The sequence below is a fragment of the Mesoplodon bidens genome (genome assembly GCF_964165515.1).
Source record: "Mesoplodon bidens genome assembly, chromosome: 7".
NCBI classification, from domain to species: domain Eukaryota; kingdom Metazoa; phylum Chordata; class Mammalia; order Artiodactyla; family Ziphiidae; genus Mesoplodon; species Mesoplodon bidens.
In genome coordinates, this window is record NC_138164.1 from 63605164 (window position 1) to 63627771 (window position 22608).

Here is a 22608-nt window from a genome sequence, read left to right on the forward strand (position 1 = left end):
TGGTTACCATGGTGACCGGATTTTAATCGATACTGTTTGGCCTGCTTGCTTTGGGGAGGGAAGGGCTGTCAGGAGGCCATTAACTGGTATAAGTGGGGAGGCTTCATAGCCTCCAGGACCCCCACCCTACACCTGGCCCTCCAGGGCCCATGACAGCTGCTGACAGTGCAGATGGGGCAGGAGCGGTAGGGGAGAGGACTCTGACCCCCCGCTCCCCCTGCAGTCCATCGTCGCCTATTTCAACAAGCACGCAGGGAAGTCCAAGGAGGAGGCCAAGCTGGCCTTCCTGAAGCTCATCTTCAAGTGGCCCACCTTCGGCTCAGCCTTCTTCGAGGTGAAGGTATGCCGTGGGTGTGTGCTTCTCAGAGAGGATGAGGGGGAACCGGGTGGCACAGAGACTCCTCCCCATGACTTTGGGAAACTGCAGGGGTCTCTGCCACCTGCCTGGCAAGGAAAGGAGGAAATGGCCCTCAGCTCTGTCCCAGCTAGGTGTCTCAGCTAAGTACTGGGCCCTGGGCTTAGTCGGGGGACACTGAGGGGCCATTATCTCAGCCTGGCAGGGGAGGCAGATGTGTACAAAGGCCAGAGTAATGCAGGACGATCTGCCCCGTGACAGTGGGGTGGCAGAGCCTGGGAGGCCCGACCAGACTGCAAAGGCTGAGGCGGCTTCCTGGAGGAGGCAACGTTGAGCTTTCCAGGGAGACCCTGAGGGGAGGGGTCCTGGCAGACAGCCTGGCATGAGCAAAGACCCAGAGGTGTGAGAGCTCAGGCCTGGGCAGGAAGTGCGAGTGGGTGAGTGTGGATGGGCGTGGGGCAAGCAGACTGCGTGAGCAGCAGGTCGGTGAGCAGGAGAGGCAGGCAGGGTGCTGCCTGCAGGTGGTGCCCAGCCGGGAGGGTTCTGCACAGGGATGACTGATGGGGCCAGAGCCCACTCTGACTTCAGGGTCGGGGTGGATCTGAGGGGCAGGACCAGAGGCAGGAGAATGGTGAAGTGGCCGGGGTGAGGGGATAGGGCAGGATGGAGAGGGGGGAATGGCCTTGCTACACACTGAGGAGGGGGCCCCTCTGAGAAGCCTGGCTGTGCAACGAAGAGAGAGGTAGGTACACCTGGAGGCAGGTGTAGGGTTCAAGGAGGCTTTTTAGAGATGAGAGGCTTTAGGGCTGAGAGAGAGCAATAGCAGAGACTCCTAGAGAAGCAGGACAGAAGGGCTGAAACTGCTGCCGGGCTGGTTGGGGACCCATGAAGGGATTGGGTGTAGCTCTGGGGGCCCAGCAAAGGTATTGATAGAAACCATGAGGTCGTGGCAGGACCACGAGCACCAGTGCACCCCTGGTATCAAGCAGGCAGCAGGAGAGGTAGACTTAAGCCCAGCTGGGGGCGGCTTCACTCCTGCCCCAAATGTTTATAATATTTCCTGCTCTGGATTCCCCACCTGATATCTCTGGCTTTTTTTTTTTTTTAACTAGCAAACTACAGAGCCAAACTTTCCTGAGATTCTTCTAATTGCCATCAACAAGTATGGGGTCAGCCTCATTGATCCCAGAACCAAGGTGAGCAGTGACAGGGAAGAGGAGGTGGGGGTGGGCTTCTCTGTTTGCACTTCTAACAAAGGCCCCCAGACTCAAACCCCGAGAGGCCCCATCAGCCACCACCATCCTCGCCTCATCTACCCACCTGGCCACACATCTTGAGAGGTTGACCGTGTTTGCTGTGTCTACTTCCTTACCTCTCATCTCTCCATCAAAACTGCTGAGTTACGGGCTTCCCTGGTGGCGCAGTGGTTGAGAGTCTGCCTGCCGATGCAGGGGACACGGGTTCGTGCCCTGGTCCGGGAAGATCCCACATGCCGTGGAGCGGCTGGGCCCGTGAGCCATGGCCGCGGAGCCTGTGCGTCCAGAGCCTGTGCTCCACAATTGGAGAGGCCACAACAGTGAGAGGCCCGTGTACTGCAAAAAAAAAAAAAAAAAAAAAAAAAAAAAACCTGCTGAGTTACTAACAAAGCCCTCGCTACTAAATCCAATCACTCTTTAGTGCTTGGCCTTTCAGCGTCATTGGATACTACCAACCACTTCCTCCTTCCAGAATGCTCTCTGTCTACATTGGTCAGGGTGGGAGGCTCTACTGGGGTAACTGCTGCTCAGGTTTGTGGGCCTGAGCAGTTTCTACCCAGGGGGCCAGGAGACAAGCCCTACCACTGACACAGGAGGGTACGACTGGGGCTGTTGGCAAAGGGGGCAATGACCACCATCTTCCCCTTGGTCTCCCTCTCAGGCACTTCCCTGGGCTTCTTCTCTAGTCAGCCTACACACTGTGTTCCCCAAGTCTGTGTCTTCTTGTCTCCCCCCTCCAACTCTGCTGGACCATCTCATCTGGGACCACAGTTTCAGTTCCTTCAGGCTCTCAGAGTTCCAGTTCCGGGCCCCATACACTTGACGGCCTCCTGGGCTTTCTTAGTTGTCCCACCAGCTGGCCCCACCCAAGGCCTGGAGGGGGAAGGCATCTGCTTCCCACAGCAGCTCCACAGCACAGCTGGACTCTACCCTTTGCTCCTTTTCTCGTCTGAGAGTCTGAGGTCCTTCGCGTGGGTGGTGTCTGTGGGCTGGAGCTGAGGAGAGTGAGGCCAGACAGTCCAGGCCGTGCAGCTTCACACTTCTCTGCTCCCCTAGGACATCTTGACCACCCACCCCTTCACCAAGATCTCCAACTGGAGCAGCGGCAACACCTACTTCCACATCACCATTGGGAACCTGGTGCGCGGGAGCAAACTTCTCTGTGAGACGTCACTGGTGAGAGCTCTTCCTTCCAGGCCTGGCGGGCTCCCCTGCCTCACCTGCAGCTGCAATTGAGGGACCCACAAATTAGCACCTTAATGTGAGGTCGCAACAGCTTAGAGCCCTAGATGTCTGGCTGGATGAAGCCAACCCTTCAGCTGTGTGGCTGGGGAGACTTAAGTAAGTCCAGAGGAGGGGGCAGGATCTGCCTCTGTCCGGGCTTCTGTCCACTGCAGTTTGCTGGGAGCTGTGTTCTGGGTCTGAGTGGGCGGCCGGGTCCTACATCTGTGCTCTGTTTATCTTCTTGCTGCTGTTTCCAGGGCTACAAGATGGATGACCTCCTGACTTCCTATATTAGCCAGATGCTCACGGCCATGAGCAAACAGCGGGGCTCCAGGAGTGGCAAGTGAACAGTGGGGAGGTGGTGCTGGCTCTGCCTGCTCTCTAGGCAGCAGCTGGCTCAGGACCATCAGCTACCTCTGCAGCCGGGGGAAGACCTTTGCCATCGAGGCAGGGAGGCTGGCCACCACTGACCGTACCATTGTGGCCTCTGACCCTTCTTCCGGTGCAGCGGCCTCGCCGGGATACAGAACTCCCCTCCATCCACCCCTGAAGCACCCGGTTGGTTCTAGTCCTGGCTTGCTGTGGCCTTCCCAGTTGTAAAACCCTGTGCTCCTTGGATGCCGTTCTTATCTCAGACTAGCCCTACTATGTGACCTCTTTTGACTTTCTGTGCACCACCAGGAAAGGTAACCAAGAGGACTACCGAGTTCTTCATGCTGGGAACAACCAAACCAAGATTGTTCTGAAGCCTAAGGGACTGGCTTAATTCCCCTAAGTCCAGGAGCCTCAGCTGGGGTGAGGGAGACAGACCACTTTTATATATTAGTGTGAGTGAGTGCTGAGCCCCTGCTTGAGGCTCCCCTGATCACCTCAGGCATAAAGCATGTGTTCCATCTTCTGGCCCTGTAGTGTCTTTTCTGGGGGAGGGGCAGGATGTGGGGCCAGGACAGGGCCCTTTGGGGGAGTGGCCTATAGAACTGTCTCCTTGGTCTGTGCGTGCAGGGTCAACCTGGTCTGGGTCTGGGGGTTGGTTGGGGGTGCTTAAGGGGCAGGCTGAGGGGATGCTGCCCTGGGAGGTGGTGACCTAAGTGTGGATGAGTTGGAGATCCAGAGGGGGGACCAGCTTCTGGGCCTTACCTAGGGCCAGTGGAGCAAGAGTGGCCCTTGCATCCTGCCAGAAACATCTCCTTGGCTCATCAAGAAACCTCCAAGAACCTCAGGAACCATGCTGCCTTGGGATGAATCCTTATGTCCAGTGGGTGCCTGTAAAATATTACTTTGTGACCAGGATAGAACATACAAGTGTGGACATGACCTGGGCAGGTCCGGGGGTGGGGGATTCAGACAGGGAAGGTGTGATCTGGGGGTGGGCATCCTTCTGGGCTGTGGCTGGGATGAGCGCTTAGAGAAATGACAGGGGAACGGTTGGCATGTTTGTGATCTGTCCTCAAGGCCCCCCTGGTACTTCAGCACAGCCAGCCCAGCTCCACTTGCCCTCACACACTCAAGGGTCTGGGGTCACCTGCATGTAGGTGACAAACCACTCCACAGGGAGTGCTATTCCTGTTCTCTCCAGGTGCCTGTGCGGGAGGTGGAGGGGCTGGCTGGTGAAATGGAGGCCCCAAACCAGACAGCCCTGCTTTCTGGGATGACAGTGCTGCCACCTGAGGCAGCCCTGCCCCACCAATGTTCACATGACTCCACAGTCAGCCCGGGATACATCAGAGCCCCAAGGAAGGTGCTGTGGTGTCTGCCCCTACACATCATATACATGGGGATATGAGCCCTGGAGGAGTGTGAATACCTGGTGGGCACATAATGGAACACAACTTGCTGCTTCTAACACTGGGCTCCCAGACAGGTATTCTCAGCTCTAGTTTCCCTTCAAAACCAAATGCCTTTGGGTGGACATGGGATTATGCCCATCACCCCACTGGGGAATCAGCCAATGACAAGCTATTAGGAAGCACCCACTGCACACTGTATGACAGGATGTGCATGTGGGATGAGATCTTTACCCCCAACTTGTGCCCATGCCACCTCTCCTTCTCTAACTCACTTAGGCACTCATCCCCTAGTCTTTGTCAGCCTGAGTGACCACAGAGGGTCTAAAGATTGCATCACTTACCTTCCGAGTTCCTGAGAGGTTGCCTTTTAAAAATTTTTTTAAAATATCTTTATTGGAGTGTAGTTGCTTTACAATGGTGTGTTAGTTTCTGCTTTATAACAAAGTGAATCAGTTATACATATACATATGTTCCGATATCTCTTCCCTCTTGCATCTCCCTCCCTCCCACCCTCCCTATCCCACCCCTCTAGGTGGTCACAAAGCACCAAGCTGATCTCCCTGTGCTCTGCGGCTGCTTCCCACTAGCTATCTATTTTACATTTGGTAGTGTATATATGTCCATGCGACTCTCTCGCTGTGACACAGCTTACCCTTCCCCCTCCTCATATCCTCAAGTCCATTCTCTAGTAGGTCTGTGTCTTTATTCCCATCTTACCCATAGGTTCTTCATGACCTTTTTTTTTTCTTACATTCCATATATATGTGTTAGCATACGGTATTTGTTTTTCTCTTTCTGACTTACTTCACTATGACAGACTCTAGGTCAATCCACCTCACTACAAAAGACCCTGAAGGCCAAAGCAATCTTGAGAACGGAGATGGAGGAATCAGGCTCCCTGACTTCAGACTACTACAAAGCTACAGTAATCAAGACAGTATGATACTAGCACAAAAACAGAAATATAGATCAATGGAACAGGATAGAAAGCCCAGAGATAAACCCACGCATATATGGTCACCTTATCTTTGATAAAGGAGGCAAGAATATACAGTGGAGAAAAGACAGCCTCTTCAATAAGTGGTTCTGGGAAAACTAGACAGGTACATGTAAAAGTATGAGATTAGAACACTCCCTAACACCATACACAAAAATAAGCTCAAAATGGATTAAAGACCTAAATGTAAAGCCAGAAACTATCAAATTCTTAGAGGAAAACATAGCCAGAACACTCTATGACTTAAATCACAGCAAGATCCTTTTGGACCCACCTCCTAGAGAAATGGAAATAAAAACAAAAATAAACAAATGGGACCTAATGAAACTTCAAAGCTTTTGCACAGCAAAGGAAACCATAAATAAGACCAAAAGACAACCCTCAGAATGGGAGAAAATATTTGCAAATGAAGCAACTGACAAAGGATTAATCTCCAAAATTTACAAGCAGCTCATGCAGCTCAATAACGAAAAACAACCCAATCCAAAAACGGGCAAAAGACCTAAATAGACGTTTCTCCAAAGAAGATATACAGATTGCCAAGAAACACATGAAAGAATGCTCAGCATCATTAATCATTAGAGAAATGCAAATCAAAACTACAATGAGGTATCATCTCACACTGGTCAGAATGGCCATCATCAAAAAATCTACAAACAATAAATGCTGGAGAGGCTGTGGAGAAAAGGGAACACTCTTGCACTGCTGGTGGGAATGTGAATTGGTACAGCCACTATGGAGAACAGTATGGAGGTTCCTTAAAAAACTACAAATAGAACTACCATATGACCCAGCAATCCCACTACTGGGCATATACCCTGAGAAAACCATAATTCAAAGAGTCATGTACCAAAATGTTCACTGCAGCTCTATTTACAATAGCCAGGAGATGGAAGCAACCTACGTGTCCATCATCAGATGAATGGATACAAAAGATGTGGCACATATATACAATGGAATATTACTCAGCCAAAAAAGAAGTGAAATTGAGTTATTTGTAGTGAGTTGGATGGACCTAGAGTCTGTCATACAGAGTGAAGTAAGTCAGAGAAAGACAAATACCATTTGCTAACACATATATATGGAATCTAAGGGAAAAAATGTCATGAAGAACCTAGGGGTAAGACGGGAATAAAGACACAGACCTACTAGAGAATGGACTTGAGGATATGGGGAGAGGGAAGGGTAAGCTGTGACAAAGTGAGAGAGTGGCATGGATATATATGCACTACCAAATGTAAAATAGATAGCTAGTGGGAAGCAGCTGCATAGCACAGGGAGATCAGCTCGGTGGTTTGTGACCACCTAGAGGAGTGGGATACAGAGGGTGGGAGGGAGGGAGATGCAAGAAGGAAGAGATATGGGAACATATGTATATGTATAACGGATTCACTTTGTTATAAAGCAGAAACTAACACACCATTGTAAACCAATTATACTCCAATAAAGATGTTAAAAAAAAATCTTCCAACATACAAAAACCCTGGACTAGATGGCTTCACCAGCAAATTCTATCAAACATTTAGAGAAGACCTAACATGTATCCTTCTCAAACTCTTCCAAAATATAGCAGAGGGAGGATCACTCCCAAACTCATTCTACGAGGCCACCATCACCCTGATACCAAAACCAGACAAAGATGTCACAAAGAAAGAAAACTACAGGCCAATATCACTGATGAACATAGATGCGAAAATCCTCAACAAAATACTAGCAAACAGAATCCAACAGCATATTAACAGGATCATACACTATGATCAAGTGGGGTTTATCCCAGGAATGCAAGGATTCTTCAATATATGCCAATCAATCAATGTGATACACCATATTAACAAATTGAAGGAGAAAAACCATATGATCATCTCAATAGATGCAGAGAAAGCTTTCGACAAAATTCAACACCCATTTATGATAAAAAACCCTCCAGAAAGTAGGCATACAGGGAATTTTCCTCAATATAATAAAGGCCATATATGACAAGCCCACAGCCAACATCATCCTCAATGGTGAAAAACTGAAATCATTTCCACTAAGATCAGGAACAAGACAAGGTTGCCCACTCTCACCACTCTTATTCAACATAGTTTTGGAAGTTTTAGCCACAGCAATCAGAGAAGAAAAAGAAATAAAAGGAATCCAAATCAGAAAAGAAGAAGTAAAGCTGTCACTGTTTGCAGATGACATGATACTATACATAGAGAATCCTAAAGATGCTACCAGAAAACTACTAGAGCTAATCTATGAATTTGGTAAAGTAGCAGGATACAAAATTAATGCACAGAAATCTCTTGCATTCCTATACACTAATGATGAAAAATCTGAAAGTGAAATTAAGGAAAGACTCTCTTTTACCACTGCAACAAAAAGAATAAAATATCTAGGAATAAACCTACCTAAGGAGACAAAAGACCTGTATGCAGAAAATTACAAGACACTGATGAAAGAAATTAAAGGTGATACAAATAAATGGAGAGACATACCATGTTCTTGGATTGGAAGAATCAACACTGTGTAAATGACTCTACTACTCAAAGCAATCTACAGATTCAACGCAATTCCTGTCAAACTACCACTGGCATTCTTCACAAAACTAGAACAAAAAATTTCACAATTTGTGTGGAAACACAAAAGACTCCGAATAGCTAAAGCAGTCTTGAGAAAGAAAAATGGAGCTGGAGGAATCAGGCTCCCTGACTTCAGACTATAATACAAAGCTACAGTAATCAAGACAGTATGATACTGGCACAAAAACAGAAATATAGATCAATGGAACAGGATAGAAAACCCAGAGATAAACCCACGCACATATGGTCACCTTATCATTGATAAAGGAGGCAAGAATACACAGTAGAGAAAAGACAGCCTCTTCAATAAGTAGTGCTGGGAAAACTGGACAGCTACATGCAAAAGAATGAAATTAGAGTACTCCCTAACACCATACACAAAAATAAGCTCAAAATGGATTAAAGACCTAAATGTAAGGCCAGACACTATCAAACTCTTAGAGGAAAACATAGGCAGAACACTCTATGACACAAATCACAGCAAGATCCTTTTTGACCCACCTCCTAGAGAAATGGAAATAAAAACAAAAATAAACAAATGGGACCTAAGGAAACTTAAAAACTTTTGCACAGCAAAGGAAATCATAAACAAGATGAAAAGGCAACCCTCAGAATGGGAGAAAATATTTGCAAAGAGGCAACTGACAAAGGATTAATCTCCAAAATTTACAAGCAGCTCATGCAGCTCAATATCAAAAAAACAAACAACCCAATCTAAAAATGGGCAAAAGACCTAAATAAACATTTCACCAAAGAAGATATACAGATTGCCAAGAAACACATGAAAGAATGCTCAGCATCATTAATCATTAGAGAAATGCAAATCAAAACTACAATGAGGTATCATCTCACACTGGTCAGAATGGCCATCATCAAAAAATCTACAAACAATAAATGCTGGAGAGGCTGTGGAGAAAAGGGAACACTCTTGCACTGCTGGTGGGAATGTGAATTGGTACAGCCACTATGGAGAACAGTATGGAGGTTCCTTAAAAAACTACAAATAGAACTACCATATGACCCAGCAATCCCACTACTGGGCATATACCCTGAGAAAACCATAATTCAAAGAGTCATGTACCAAAATGTTCATTTCAGCTCTATTTACAATAGCCAGGACATGGAAGCAACCGAAGTGTCCATCAACAGATGAATGGATACAGAAGATGTGGCACATCGATACAATGGAATATTACTCAGCCATAAAAAGAAACGAAATTGAGTTATTTGTACTGAGGTGGATGGACCTAGAGTCTGTCATACAGAGTGAAGTAAGTCAGAAAGAGAAAGACAAATACTGTATGCTAACATATATATATATGGAATCTAAGAAAAAAAATGTCATGAAGAACCTAGGGGCAATATGGAAATAAAGATGCAGACCTACTAGAGAATGGACTTGAGGATATGGGGAAAGGGAAGGGTAAGCTGGGACAAAGTGAGAGAATGGCATGGACGTATATACACTACCAAATGTAAAATAGATAGCTAGTGGGAAGCAGCTACATAGCACGGGGAGATCAGCTCGGTGGTTTGTGACCACCTAGAGGGGTGGGATAGCGAGGGTGGGAAGGAGGGAGACGCAAGAGGGAAGAGATATGGGGATATATGTATATGTATAACTAATTCACTTTGTTGTAAAGCAGAAGCTAGCACACCATTGTAAAGCAATTATATTCCAATAAAGATGTTTTAAAAAATAAATAAATAAGATAAAGCCAACCCCCAACCTTAGCTCAGAGCACCATGTTTTAAATGTCTTTTAAGACATACCCTGTTTTTTTGGTTCTTCTAAACAAACTTAATTCTCACCAGTCATTTAGTCAAGGCATTAAATATTTTTGTAGCCTAGTTATTCACCGTCTGTCCCTTTTTTAAAAATAATTTTTTCTTGTTTTCTTTACTAACCTGATTAAAAAATGGACTTGTTTCAGTTTTCTTTGTTTAATCTGATTCCTCTATTTCTATAGCTCTGACCTCATTTCTGAGCTCTTGACTCATATCCATCAGCCTACTGGTCATCTCCATATGAATGTCCTGCTGTAGACACCTCAAACTCAGTAAACCTGAATGATCTTTCCCTTCAAATCTACTCCATCTTCTGTGCCTCCAAATCTATAGATGACAAGATCTGAAACCAATGCCTCATTCTTAACAGCTTACTTTCCTTTGCAACACCCCGCCCACTTACACCAACCAAATTCTGCTTATTATACTTCCTATTAATTTCTATTCATTTCTCCTAGTCATTCCCTTGTTGATGTTAATGCTCACTAGGCACCTATCATCTCCCTGGGTACCAGCTGCTTAGTACTGCTATAATAAGCATCTAGGTAGTTACTGAGTGGACTCCCAAAGAATCTCACTACTTTCAGTTTACCTTTCCCCAAATCTACCTTTCAAAGATCAGGTAGTGACCTTTTTAAAATGCAAACTTGAATATGGTTAAAATTCATTCCTAAGGTTAAAGTTTAAGCTCCTTAAATTGGATCCTGTTTTTCTCTCCAGCTTCATCTCCCCACTATTCTCCTTCATCCCCACCCATATTGAAACTCCAGCAAAACCAAACCACTTGTACAGCTCCCCTACACCATTGTGTATCTTTCTTCATGTTGTCCCTGCTACCGTACCAGGCTGGCCCACTTCCCACCCCTAACTTTCACCTGGTTAAGTCCTCTTGTTGGTGTAAGACTCAGCTCAGGAAGCTGATCTTCTTTGATCAACACCCCCTATTCCTCACCACCAGACTCGGTTAAATACTTCCTCCTCTTGTCCTATATGTCCCTCCAAACGATTGCACCCACTGAGATTAGGTAGCGATCAAGGAATTAAGAAATCTTTTGATATGATGATTTCCTGAAACTTCATTCTGACTTCTTCTTTAGACATGTTTTCTTATCAACAGAATGAACCAACCTCTGGAGGTTGGTCTCATGTTAGGGCAAATATAAGCCTGATCCTATCACTACTGGTTTTAAAGCAGAAGCAAGAGAAAATTAAAGCATGCAAAGCAGAATATAAAAAGGATACCAAAGAGTTTATCAAAAAGTCTAATGATCACATCATTATTTTGAAGAACATAAGTGCTCAATTAATCTCGGTGGGAGTCTTCAAACTTGACTGCAAAAAATCGATAAAGAAAGGTGACTTAACTACATGATGTAGCATAAGAGACCACAGGTTTGCATTGGTATCTGGGAAATATTTTCTCCTAGCTTTATTGTCCCAAAAGAACTGACCCAATTTTATAGAACTGTTATTCATCTAAATTGTTATTTAGATGAATATTGTAATGAATATTGTTCAAAGTCTAGTGGGCCAACTATGATCCTAGACAAAAAATATGATTAACTCATAAAAGATTGTGTTGGAAGAACTCAGTTATTTTTTCAAGACACTTTCAAACCTGCAAACAAAGATTGTCAGTCATTTTTTCAAAACTCTACCCTCCTGTGGAGTAGGGACTCTTAGTCCAATAGCTTCCATAAGGAGCAAGTCACTTGAGATAATAGTTTTTTTTTTCTAGTGATCATTGTTACACTATTATCTTGGGGAGAATTCTACTAAAAACAACAGAAAAGAGTTTGCAGTTTATTATAGCCCACAAAGCCTATTTCATCTACTTTGCAAACATATGTACACACACACAAACACAGTCATTTGCTACTTAAACATCTAGGATGGCACACTATCACTTAGGCCTTTGTGTATAGGAGAGGCTTCTCAGAAAAACATAAGAAGCTAGTAATATTTTTAAAAACACAGCAAATTTCTAACTTGCCCTGCAGCCTACAGTCTAGGCAATAGCAATCCCAACCTTTATTTGTAACTTTCTAATTATTGTAAGAGCAATTCTATTATTACTGCTTGGTCTGAAAGATGAGTCAGGAGTTGTTTTAAGTACCAGTTATCTAAATTTGCAAATTGACACAAAAAAGGGATAAACTCGAGACCTATAAATACATGTCACTTCACCAGCTGAGTGCCAGCCTCTGATTTCTCTTTCTTGGCAGCATGCTGGGGCTTGATGCCAGACTCTAGTCAACTGTACAGCAGTGTATCAAGCCCAAAGTCTGGACATTATCTTTGCTAAGTACATACAGTATTCCAGTTTTAACAACTGTCCTTTTTATTAAAAGTAATGAATCTCCTCACTTTTCAATGAAAGGTCATTGAAATTAATATTTTTCTTTTAATACACTCACATGAAGAACTGAACAGCAAGTCTGAAAGAGATACTAAATAGTAATATTAGGGCTTAATCCTTTAACAACTTGACAAGAAAAAAACATAGAATCCCATGCTTTTGTACAGAGTATCCTCAAGCAACCTGAAGTGGATACAGGCTAGTATCAATGTAGATTGACCTTAGATTCTGTGGACAGGAAACAGTTATTGGCTAAGATGCTTAAGTACAACTTAGACTCCTAGTTGTTATTCTTGTATAAAACCTCCATTTTGGTGCCAGTTAAAGAATTCGAGACATAAAGTCTAACAAACCAGGTAATTCCAAGCATTATAAAATAGGACAGCATTTGCTGTGTGTCAGGGATTGTGTTAAATGCTTTGCACATGCTATTTTATTTTCTCAGAGTCTTAGAGGTAGATACTATCATTGTACTCATTCACAGATATAGAAACTGAGGCTCAGAAGGGTTAAGTAGTTTCTCCATAGTCACACATACCTCTGACAGAGCCAAAACTTAACCCAGCCCTTCTGACTACAATTACACTATGCTACTTTGTTTCCTTAGACCTCTCCAGTTAGTGGTTATTTAAGTTTTAATTAATAAAATTAAATAAAATGTAAAAGTCAATTCCTCAGTCACTAAACACATTTCAAGTGCTTAATAGTCGTGTGTGGCTGGCGCTACTGTACTGAACAATGTAGGTAGAGAATCCATTATAGCAGAAAGTTTATTGGACAGTACTGGTCTAGAGTCACAGGTAACTGGGATGCCCTCCCTCTTTTCTGATAATGAGAATTACATAAAGTACCTTGTTACTTTAACTTCCAGGAAGTTCAATTCCAAAGTTTAAGCTCAAGTATAGCAATACTTTAGCCCCTGTGATCAACATATCCGTGCTCATCTTTTCCTTGATCTTTATTATCTATCTTTATTTATTATTACTTCATTGAAAAAGTTCTTGTTGCATGTTTTCTTAAATCATTTGAGGAAAAGGGCAGGATATGAATATAAATAAATAAAAATCAGGACACATGATCTGAGTTTTGCATGACCTCCCTGGTATAATGTGCAGAATAGGACTCATGAGCCAACTATATGCTGTCTACAAGAAACTCACTTCAAATATAACAGTACAGGCTGGATTAAAGTAAATGGATGGAAAAGTTATATTATGTAAACAAGAATCAAGTGAAAGCACAAGACGCTACATTCATACAAGATAAAATGTATTTCAGAGCAAAGGTAACTACTAGAAACACAGAAGGACATTATATAATGATGAAAGGGTCAATCCACAAAGAAGACACAGCAGTGCTAAATTTGTGTGCAGCAGACAACAGAATTGCAAAATATGTGAAGGGAAAACTGATAGAACTGAAAGGCAAAATAGATCCACAATAGCTCATGTCTTCATCATCAAACTTTCAAAAATTTATAGGACAATTAGACTGAAAATCAGCAAATACTTAGAGGAATTCAACAACATCAACCACTAGGATCTAACTGATATTTATAGAACATTCCACCCAACAACATCAGTATATACATTCATTTCAAATGCTTATGGAACATATACCAATACACACCATATTCTAGGCCTTAAAACCAACCCTGAGAATTTAAGGAATTTAAATCATACAGTGTGTTCTGTGATACACTGGAATCAAACTAGAAATCATAATGGAAAGATAACATGAAAATCTACAAATATTTGGAAACTAAACCACATACTTCTAAATAATCTATGGGTCAAAGAGCCCGCCACTGACAGGGTCCCATGATCCAGGGACAACTTCCCTGGGAGAAAGCATGGCGCACCTCAGGCTGGTGCAACGACACGCTGGCCTCTGCCGCCACAGGCTCGCCCTGCACTCCGTGCCCCTCCCTCCCCCCGGCCTGAGTGAGCCAGAGCCCCCGAATCAGCGGCTCCTTTAACCCCGTCCTGTCTGAGCGAAGAACAGACGCCCTCTGGCGACCTACATGCAGAGGCGGGGCCAAACCCAAAGCTGAACCCCGGGAGCTGTGCGAACAAAGAAGAGAAAGGGAAATGTCTCCCAGCAGCCGCAGAAGCAGCGGATTAAGCTCCACAATCAACTTGATGTGCCCTGCATCAGTGGAATACCTGAATAGACAACGAATCATCCCAAATTGAGGAGGTGGACTTTGAGAGCAAGATTTATTATTTTTTCCCCTTTTACGCTTTTTGTGAGTGTGTATGTGTATGCTTCTGTACGAGATTTTGTCTGTATAGCTTTGCTTTCACCATTTGTCCTAGGGTTCTATCCGTCCGTTTTTTTGGTTTCTTTTTTGATTTTACTTAAAAAAATTTTTTTACATAATAATTATTTTTAATTTTAATATCTTTATTTTATTTTACCTTACTTTATTTTCTTTTATCCTCTTTCTTTCTTTCTACTTTTTCTCCCTTTTATTCTGAGCCATGTGGATGAAAGGCTCTTGGTGCTACAGCCAGGAGTCAGTGCTGTGCCTCTGAGGTGCGAGAGCCAACTTCAGGACACTGGTCCACAAGAGACCTCCCAGCTTGACATAATATCAAATGGCGAAAATCTCCCAGAGATCTCCATCTCAACACCAAGACCCAGCTTCATTCAACGACCAGCAAGCTACAGTGCTGGACACCCTATGCCAAGCAACTAGCTAGACAGCAACACAACCCCATCCATTAGCAGAGAGGCTGCCTAAAATCATAATAAGGCAACAGATACCCAAAACACACCACCAGACGTGGACCTGCCCACCAGAAAGACAAAATCCAGCCTCATCCACCAGAACACAGGTACTAGTCCCCTCAACCAGGAAGCCTACACAACCCACTGAACCAACCTTAGCCACTGGGAACAGACACCAAAAACAACAGGAACTACGAACAACTAGCCTGCAAAAAGGAGACCCCAAACACAGTAAGATAAGCAAAATGAGAAGACAGAAAAACACACAGCAGATGAAGGAGCAAGATAAAAACCTAACAAATGAAGAGGAAATAGGTAGTCTACCTGAAAAAGAATTCAGAATAATGATAGTAAAGATGATCCAAAATCTTGGAAATAGAATAGAGGAAATGCAAGAAACACTCAACAAGAACCTAGAAGAACTAAAGATGAAACAAGCAATGATGAACAACACAATAAATGAAATTAAAAATACTCTAGAAGGGATCAAGAGCAGAATAACTGAGGCAGAAGAATGGATAAGTGACCTGCAAGATAAAATAGTGGAAATAACTACTGCAGAGCAGAATAAAGAAAAAAGAATGAAAAGAACTGAGGACAGTCTCAGAGAACTCTGGAACAACATTAAACACACCAACATTCGAATTATAGGGGTTCCAGCACAGGAAGAGAAAAAGAAAGGGACTGAGAAAATATTTGAAGAGATTATAGTTGAAAACTTCCCTAATATGGGAAAGGAAATAGTTAATCAAGGCCAGGAAGCACAGGGAGTCCCATATAGGATAAATCCAAGGGGAAACACGCCAAGACACATATTAATCAAACTGTCAAAAATTAAATACAAAGAAAACATATTAAAAGCAGCAAGGGAAAAACAACAAATAACACACAAGGGAATCCCCATAAGGTTAACAGCTAATCTTTCAGCAGAAACACTGCAAGCCAGAAGGGACTGGCAGGACATATTTAAAGTGATGAAGGAGAAAAACCTACAACCAAGATTACTCCACCCAGCATGGATCTCATTCAGATTTGATGGAGAAATTAAAACCTTTACAGACAAGCAAAAGCTGAGAGTTCAGCACCACCAAACCAGCTTTACAACAAATGCTAAAGAAACTTCTCTAGGCAAGAAACACAACAGAAGGAAAAGAACTATAATAACAAACCCAAAACAATTAAGAAAATGGGAACAGGAACATACATATCGATAATTACCTTAAATGTAAATGGATTAAATGCTCCCACCGAAAGACACAGACTGGTTGAATGGATACAAAAACAAGACCCATATATATGCTGTCTACAAGAGACCCACTTCAGACCTAGAGACACATACAGACTGAAAGTGAGGGGATGGAAAAAGATATTCCATGCAAATGGAAAGCAAAAGAAGGCTCGAGTAGCAATTCTCATATCAGACAAAATAGACTTTAAAATAAAGACTATTACAAGAGACAAAGAAGGACACTACATAATGATCAAGGGATCAATCCAAGAAGAAGATATAACAATTGTAAATATTTATGCACCTAACATAGGAGCACCTCAATACGTAAGGCAAATACTAACAGCCATAAAAGGGGAAATTGACAGTAACACAATCATAGTAGGGGACTTTAACACCCCACTTTCACCAATGGACAGATCATCCAAAATGAAAATAAATAAGGAAATACAAGCTTTAAATGATACATTAAACAAGATGACTTAATGATATTTATAGGACATTCCATCCAAAAACAACAGAATACACATTTTTCTCAAGTGCTCATGGAACATTCTCCAGGATAGATCATATCTTGGGTCACAAATCAATCCTTGGTAAATTTAAGAAAATTGAAATTGTATCATGTAGCTTTTCCGACCACAACGCTATGAGACTAGATATCAATTACAGGAAAAGATCTGTAAAAAATACAAACACATGGAGGCTAAACAATACACTACTTAATAACGAAGTGATCACTGAAGAAATCAGAGAGGAAATCAAAAAATACCTAGAAACAAATGACAATGGAGACACGACGACCCAAAACCTATGGGATGCTGCAAAAGCACTTCTAAGAGGGAAATTTATAGCAATACAATCCCACCTTAAGAAAAAGGAAACATCTCAAATAAACAACCTAACCTTGCACCTAAACCAATTAGAGAAAGAAGAACAAAAAAACCCCAAAGTTAGCAGAAGGAAAGAAATCATAAACATCAGATCAGAAATAAATGAAAAAGAAATGAAGAAAACGATAGCAAAGATCAATAAAACTAAAAGCTGGTTCTTTGAGAAGATAAACAAAATTGATAAACCATTAGCCAGACTCATCAAGAAAAAAAGGGAGAAGACTCAAATCAATAGAATTAGAAATGAAAAAGGAGAAGTAACAACTGACACTGCAGAAATACAAAAGATCATGAGAGATTACTACAAGAAACTTTATGCCAATAAAATGGACAACCTGGAAGAAATGGACAAATTCTTAGAAATGCACAACCTGCCAAGACTGAATCAGGAAGAAATAGAAAATATGAATAGACCAATCACAAGCACTGAAATTGAAACTGTCATTAAAAATCTTCCAACAAACAAAAGCCCAGGACCACATGGCTTTACAGGCGAATTCTATCAAACATTTAGAGAAGAGCTAACACCCATCCTTCTCAAACTCTTCCAAACAATTTCAGAGGAAGGAACACTCCCAAACTCATTCTACGAGGCCACCATCACCTTGATACCAAAACCAGGCAAGGATGTCACAAAGAAAGAAAACTACAGGCCAATATCACTGATGAACATAGATGCAAAAATCCTCAACAAAAAACTAGCAAACAGAATCCAACAGCACATTAAAAGGATCATACACCATGATCAAGTGGGGTTTATCCCAGGAATGCAAGGATTCTTCAATATACGCAAATCAATCAATGTGATACACCATATTAACAAATTGAAGGAGAAAAACCATATGGTCATCTCAATAGATGCAGAGAAAGCTTTCGACAAAATTCAACACCCATTTATGATAAAAACCCCTCCAGAAAGTAGCCATAGAGGGAACTTTCCTCAACATAATAAAGGCCATATATGACAAACCCACAGCCAACATTGTCCTCAATGGTGAAAAACTGAAACCATTTCCACTAAGATCAGGAACAAGACAAGGCTGCCTACTCTCACCACTCTTATTCAACCTAGTTTTGGAAGTTTTAGCCACAGCAATCAGAGAAGAAAAGGAAATAAAAGGAATCCAAATCGGAAAAGAAGAAGTAAAGCTGTCACTGTTTGCAGATGACATGATACTATACATAGAGAATCCTAAAGATGCTACCAGAAAACTACTAGAGCTAATCAATGAATGTGGTAAAGTAGCAGGATACAAAATTAATGCACAGAAATCTCTGGCATTCCTGTACACTAATGATGAAAAATCTGAAAATGAAATCAAGAAAACACTCCCATTTACCACTGCAACAAAAAGAATAAACTATCTAGGAATAAACCTACCTAAGGAGACAAAAGACCTGTATGCAGAAAATTATAAGACACTGATGAAAGAAAATAAAGATGATACAAATAGACGGAGAGATATACCATGCTCCTGGATTGGAAGAATCAATATTGTGAAAATGACTCTACTACCCAAAGCAATCTACAGATTCAATGCAATCCCTATCAAACTACCACTGGCATTTTTCACAGAACTAGAACAAAAAATTTCAAAATTTGTTTGGAAAAACAAAAGACCCCGAATAGCCAAAGCAAACTTGAGAACGAAAAACAGAGCTGGAGGAATCAGGCTCCCTGACTTCAGACTATACTACAAAGCTACAGTTGTCAAGACAGTGTGGTACTGGCACAAAAACAGAAAGATAAATCAATGGAACAGGATAGAAAGCCCAGAGATAAACCCACGCACATATGGTCAACTTATCTTTGATAAAGGAGGCAGGAATGTATAGTGGAGAAAGGACAGCCTCTTCAATAAGTGGTGCTGGGAAAACTGGACAGGGACATGTAAAAGTATGAGATTAGATCATTCCCTAACACCATACACAAAAATAAGCTCAAAATGGATTAAAGACCTAAATGTAAGGCCAGAAACTATCAAATTCTTAGAGGAAAACATAGCCAGAACACTCTATGACATAAATCACAGCAAGATCCTTTTGGACCCACCTCCTAGAGAAATGGAAATAAAAACAAAAATAAGCAAATGGGACCTAAGGAAACTTCAAAGCTTTTGCACAGCAAAGGAAACCATAAACAAGACCAAAAGACAACCCTCAGAATGGGAGAAAATATTTGCAAATGAAGCAACTGACAAAGGATTAATCTCCAAAATTTATAAACAGCTCATGCAGCTCAATAGCAAAAAAACAAACAACCCAATCCAAAAATGGGCAAAAGACTTAAATAGGCATTTCTCCAAAGAAGATATACAGACTGCCAACAAACACATGAAAGAATGCTCAACATCATTAATCATTAGAGAAATGCAAATCAAAACTACAATGAGATATCATCTCACACCAGTCAGAATGGCCATCATCAAGAAATCTAGAAACAATAAATGCTGGAGAGGGTGTGGAGAAAAGGGAACACTCCTGCACTGCTGGTGGCAATGTGAATTGGTACAGCCACTATGGAGAACAGTATGGAGGTTCCTTAAAAAACTACAAATAGAACTACCATATGACCCAGCAATCCCACTACTGGGCATATACCCTGAGAAAACCATAATTCAAAAAGAGACATGTACCAAAATGTTCATTGCAGCTCTATTCACAATAGCCCGGAGATGGAAACAACCTAAGTGTCCATCATCGGATGAATGGATAAAGAAGATGTGGCACATATATACAATGGAATATTACTCAGCCATAAAAAGAAACAAAAGTGAGCTATTTGTAATGAGGTGAATAGAACTAGAGTCTGTCATACAGAGTGAAGTAAGTCAGAAAGAGAAAGACAAATACCGTATGCTAACACATATTTATGGAATTAAAAAAAATGTCATGAAGAACCTCGGGGTAAAAGAGGAATAAAGACACAGACCTACTTGAGAATGGACTTGAGGATATGGGGAGGGGGAAGGGTAAGCTGTGACAAAGCGAAAGAGAGGCATGGACATATATACACTACCAAACGTAAGCTAGATAGATAGTGGGAAGCAGCCGCAGAGCACAGGGAGATCAGCTCGGTGCTTTGTGACCGCCTGGAGGGGTGGGATAGGGAGGGTGGGAGGGAGGGAGATGCATGAGGGAAGGGATGTGGGAACAGATGTATATGTATAACTGATTCACTTTGTTATAAAGCAGAAACTAATAAAAAAAGAGAGAAAAAAAAGAAAACATAACAGAAAAAAATGAGCAAGAGATTTGAAAACTCACTTCACAAAAGAGTAAAAGAACAATGAAAGACCACAATACACACACCAGATTGGTTATGATGAAATAGTGTGACCATATCGAATGTTAGCAAGGACTGACTGAGCAATGTGACCAAGGTTGAGCAATGAGTATGAACTCCCAGACTGGTGGGAGATTAAACTGGTACAACACCTTTGGAAAACACTTAGGAATTATCTTAGAAAGCTGAAGATATATATGCCCTACTATCCAATAATTCCATATGTAGAATATCTCCTAGGTAAATGTGTACTTATGGGCACTAAATATACAACACTGTTCATAGCAGCATTGCTTGTCATAGCCCCAAATAGCAAGACTCAAATGCTCATCAAGAAGAATGAATAAATAATGTCTGCATATTCATACAACTGAATAATATGGAGCAAACAAAGCCAGATGACCAGACAGTACATATACCAGGCCTTTAGGATAGGATTTATTGGTAGAAACCAATTAACAGGTTTGGAAGTCCCCTGTTGCTCACTCCATTTGGAGTCAGCACACAAGAATGAGAGGGCCCCTGGTCCTTGCTTGAATATGACTGTGCAGTGTCTCCTAATCACCTCCTGTCCCACTTCACTACCAATGAGGGAGGTTGTTGCTTCTCAAAGGAAGAGGTTTGAAAACCATAGAGTGGCTAGCCTGACAAGGGCTGTGATCTAATAGCTGCATGACATGGCAGAACTGTGGCTTCTAGCCTGTTCCACCACTTCATCATATATCAGTTAGGAGTTAGGCTCTCATCAGACTAACCATTTACCATTTCAAACTCAAAGTGAGGAGGAACAATCTTTGGGTCTATATCAAGCCCATCTACTGGTGGGCCAAACCATGTTCTAACATTCCTTCTATCTTACATATAAGAAATCCAATTGTACTTGTCCTTTCAGTAACAGCATGGAGGATCTCCTGTGCCTTTATTGTTAATAGTTTTTTTCCTCATAAAACAATACTAGGAGTCACCAGTCCTTTATCACTTTTGACTCCTGATCCGAAAGCCAAAACAACATAGCATGATAGGAGATATCAACTCACTTAGCCTTCCTAGAGTTAGCTCCTCAACTGGAGGTGGGCATGCAGAGTGTGATAGTTAACTTTATGTGTCAACTTGACTGGGCAATGGGAAGCTGACTATCTGGTTAAACATTATTTCTATATGGATCTGTGAGGGTGTTTAGAGAAAAGATTAGCATTTAAATTGGTGGACTCGGTAAAGCAGAAGGCCCTCCCAAGTGTGGGTGGGCATCATCCAATTAACTGAGGGCCTAAAAAGAACAAAAATTTGGAGGAAGGCTGCTCTCTACCTGACTATTCACCTGGGACATTGATCTTCTCCTACCCTCAGTGCTCCTGGTTCTCAGGCATCAGACTTGGACTAGAATCTACACCATGGCTCTCTAGCTGTCTAACCTTCAAATAATACCACTGGTTTTCATGGGTTTCCAACTTGCAGGTGCAGGTCATGGGACTTCTCAGCCTCAGTAACTGCCTAAGCCAATACTTTGTAATATACAAATATTTGGGACCCATTTCTCTTAATCAATTTATATTTAAAATAGAAGTGAGAAGAAGAATGAATACACACTGAAGTATATAATGATAAAGGGACATCTGCAACTTAATCTCAAATGAGATTAAATATACACATCATAATATATTTTTTTCCTTAGGTTTTCTTAAGTTTGAAATTATTTCAAAATGAAACATTGGAAAAGAAAGGAAGGGAAAAAGAAAAGGAAGAAAGAAAGGCATTCTCCAATTAGAATATTTTTATCTGATTACTGAAGGAAATAAAACTTGTGCTGCAGAGGCAGTGGTACCTCAGTGGTACCTCAGGCAGTGATACCACAGGATAGCCAATGGGGCTGACATGACAAGCCAAAATACTGGCCAAGGGTCCAACCATAGTGGGAGGACAAAAACTGCAAAGATAGCAGGAGGGAGCTAACATTCCCAAAATTCAGTGCAAGCATTTTCATTTTCAGAGAACATGGCCATGCATCATAAACAGGGTCCCCTCACAGCTGGCAGACTATCATCTCAGGCCAACAAACCCATCCAAAACTAACATGTAGTCTCAGATTTGGAGATCCTTCCATCTGATCCTAGGATTCAGGCCATCAGAAGAACTGAGTT

At 42.2% G+C, this 22608-nt stretch overlaps 1 protein-coding gene across 4 annotated transcripts in view; it reads left to right on the forward strand.

The window, feature by feature from the left end:
* MYO7A (myosin VIIA) overlaps positions 1-3655 on the forward strand; it is a gene marked incomplete at its 5' end in the record, with an annotated part of 87956 nt that extends 84301 nt beyond the window's left edge. For 3 of the 4 annotated variants that reach the window (XM_081238637.1, XM_081238638.1, XM_081238636.1), the window contains 4 exons: positions 224-340; positions 1468-1551; positions 2668-2787; positions 3093-3655. In XM_081238637.1, the coding sequence (XP_081094763.1) occupies positions 224-340; positions 1468-1551; positions 2668-2787; positions 3093-3182 (411 nt within the window). In that variant the 3' untranslated portion in view covers positions 3183-3655. The remainder of the gene's footprint in view (positions 1-223; positions 341-1467; positions 1552-2667; positions 2788-3092) is intronic. The other variant, XM_081238639.1, reaches the window with a different exon arrangement.
* Positions 3656-22608: the final 18953 nt, after the last annotated feature.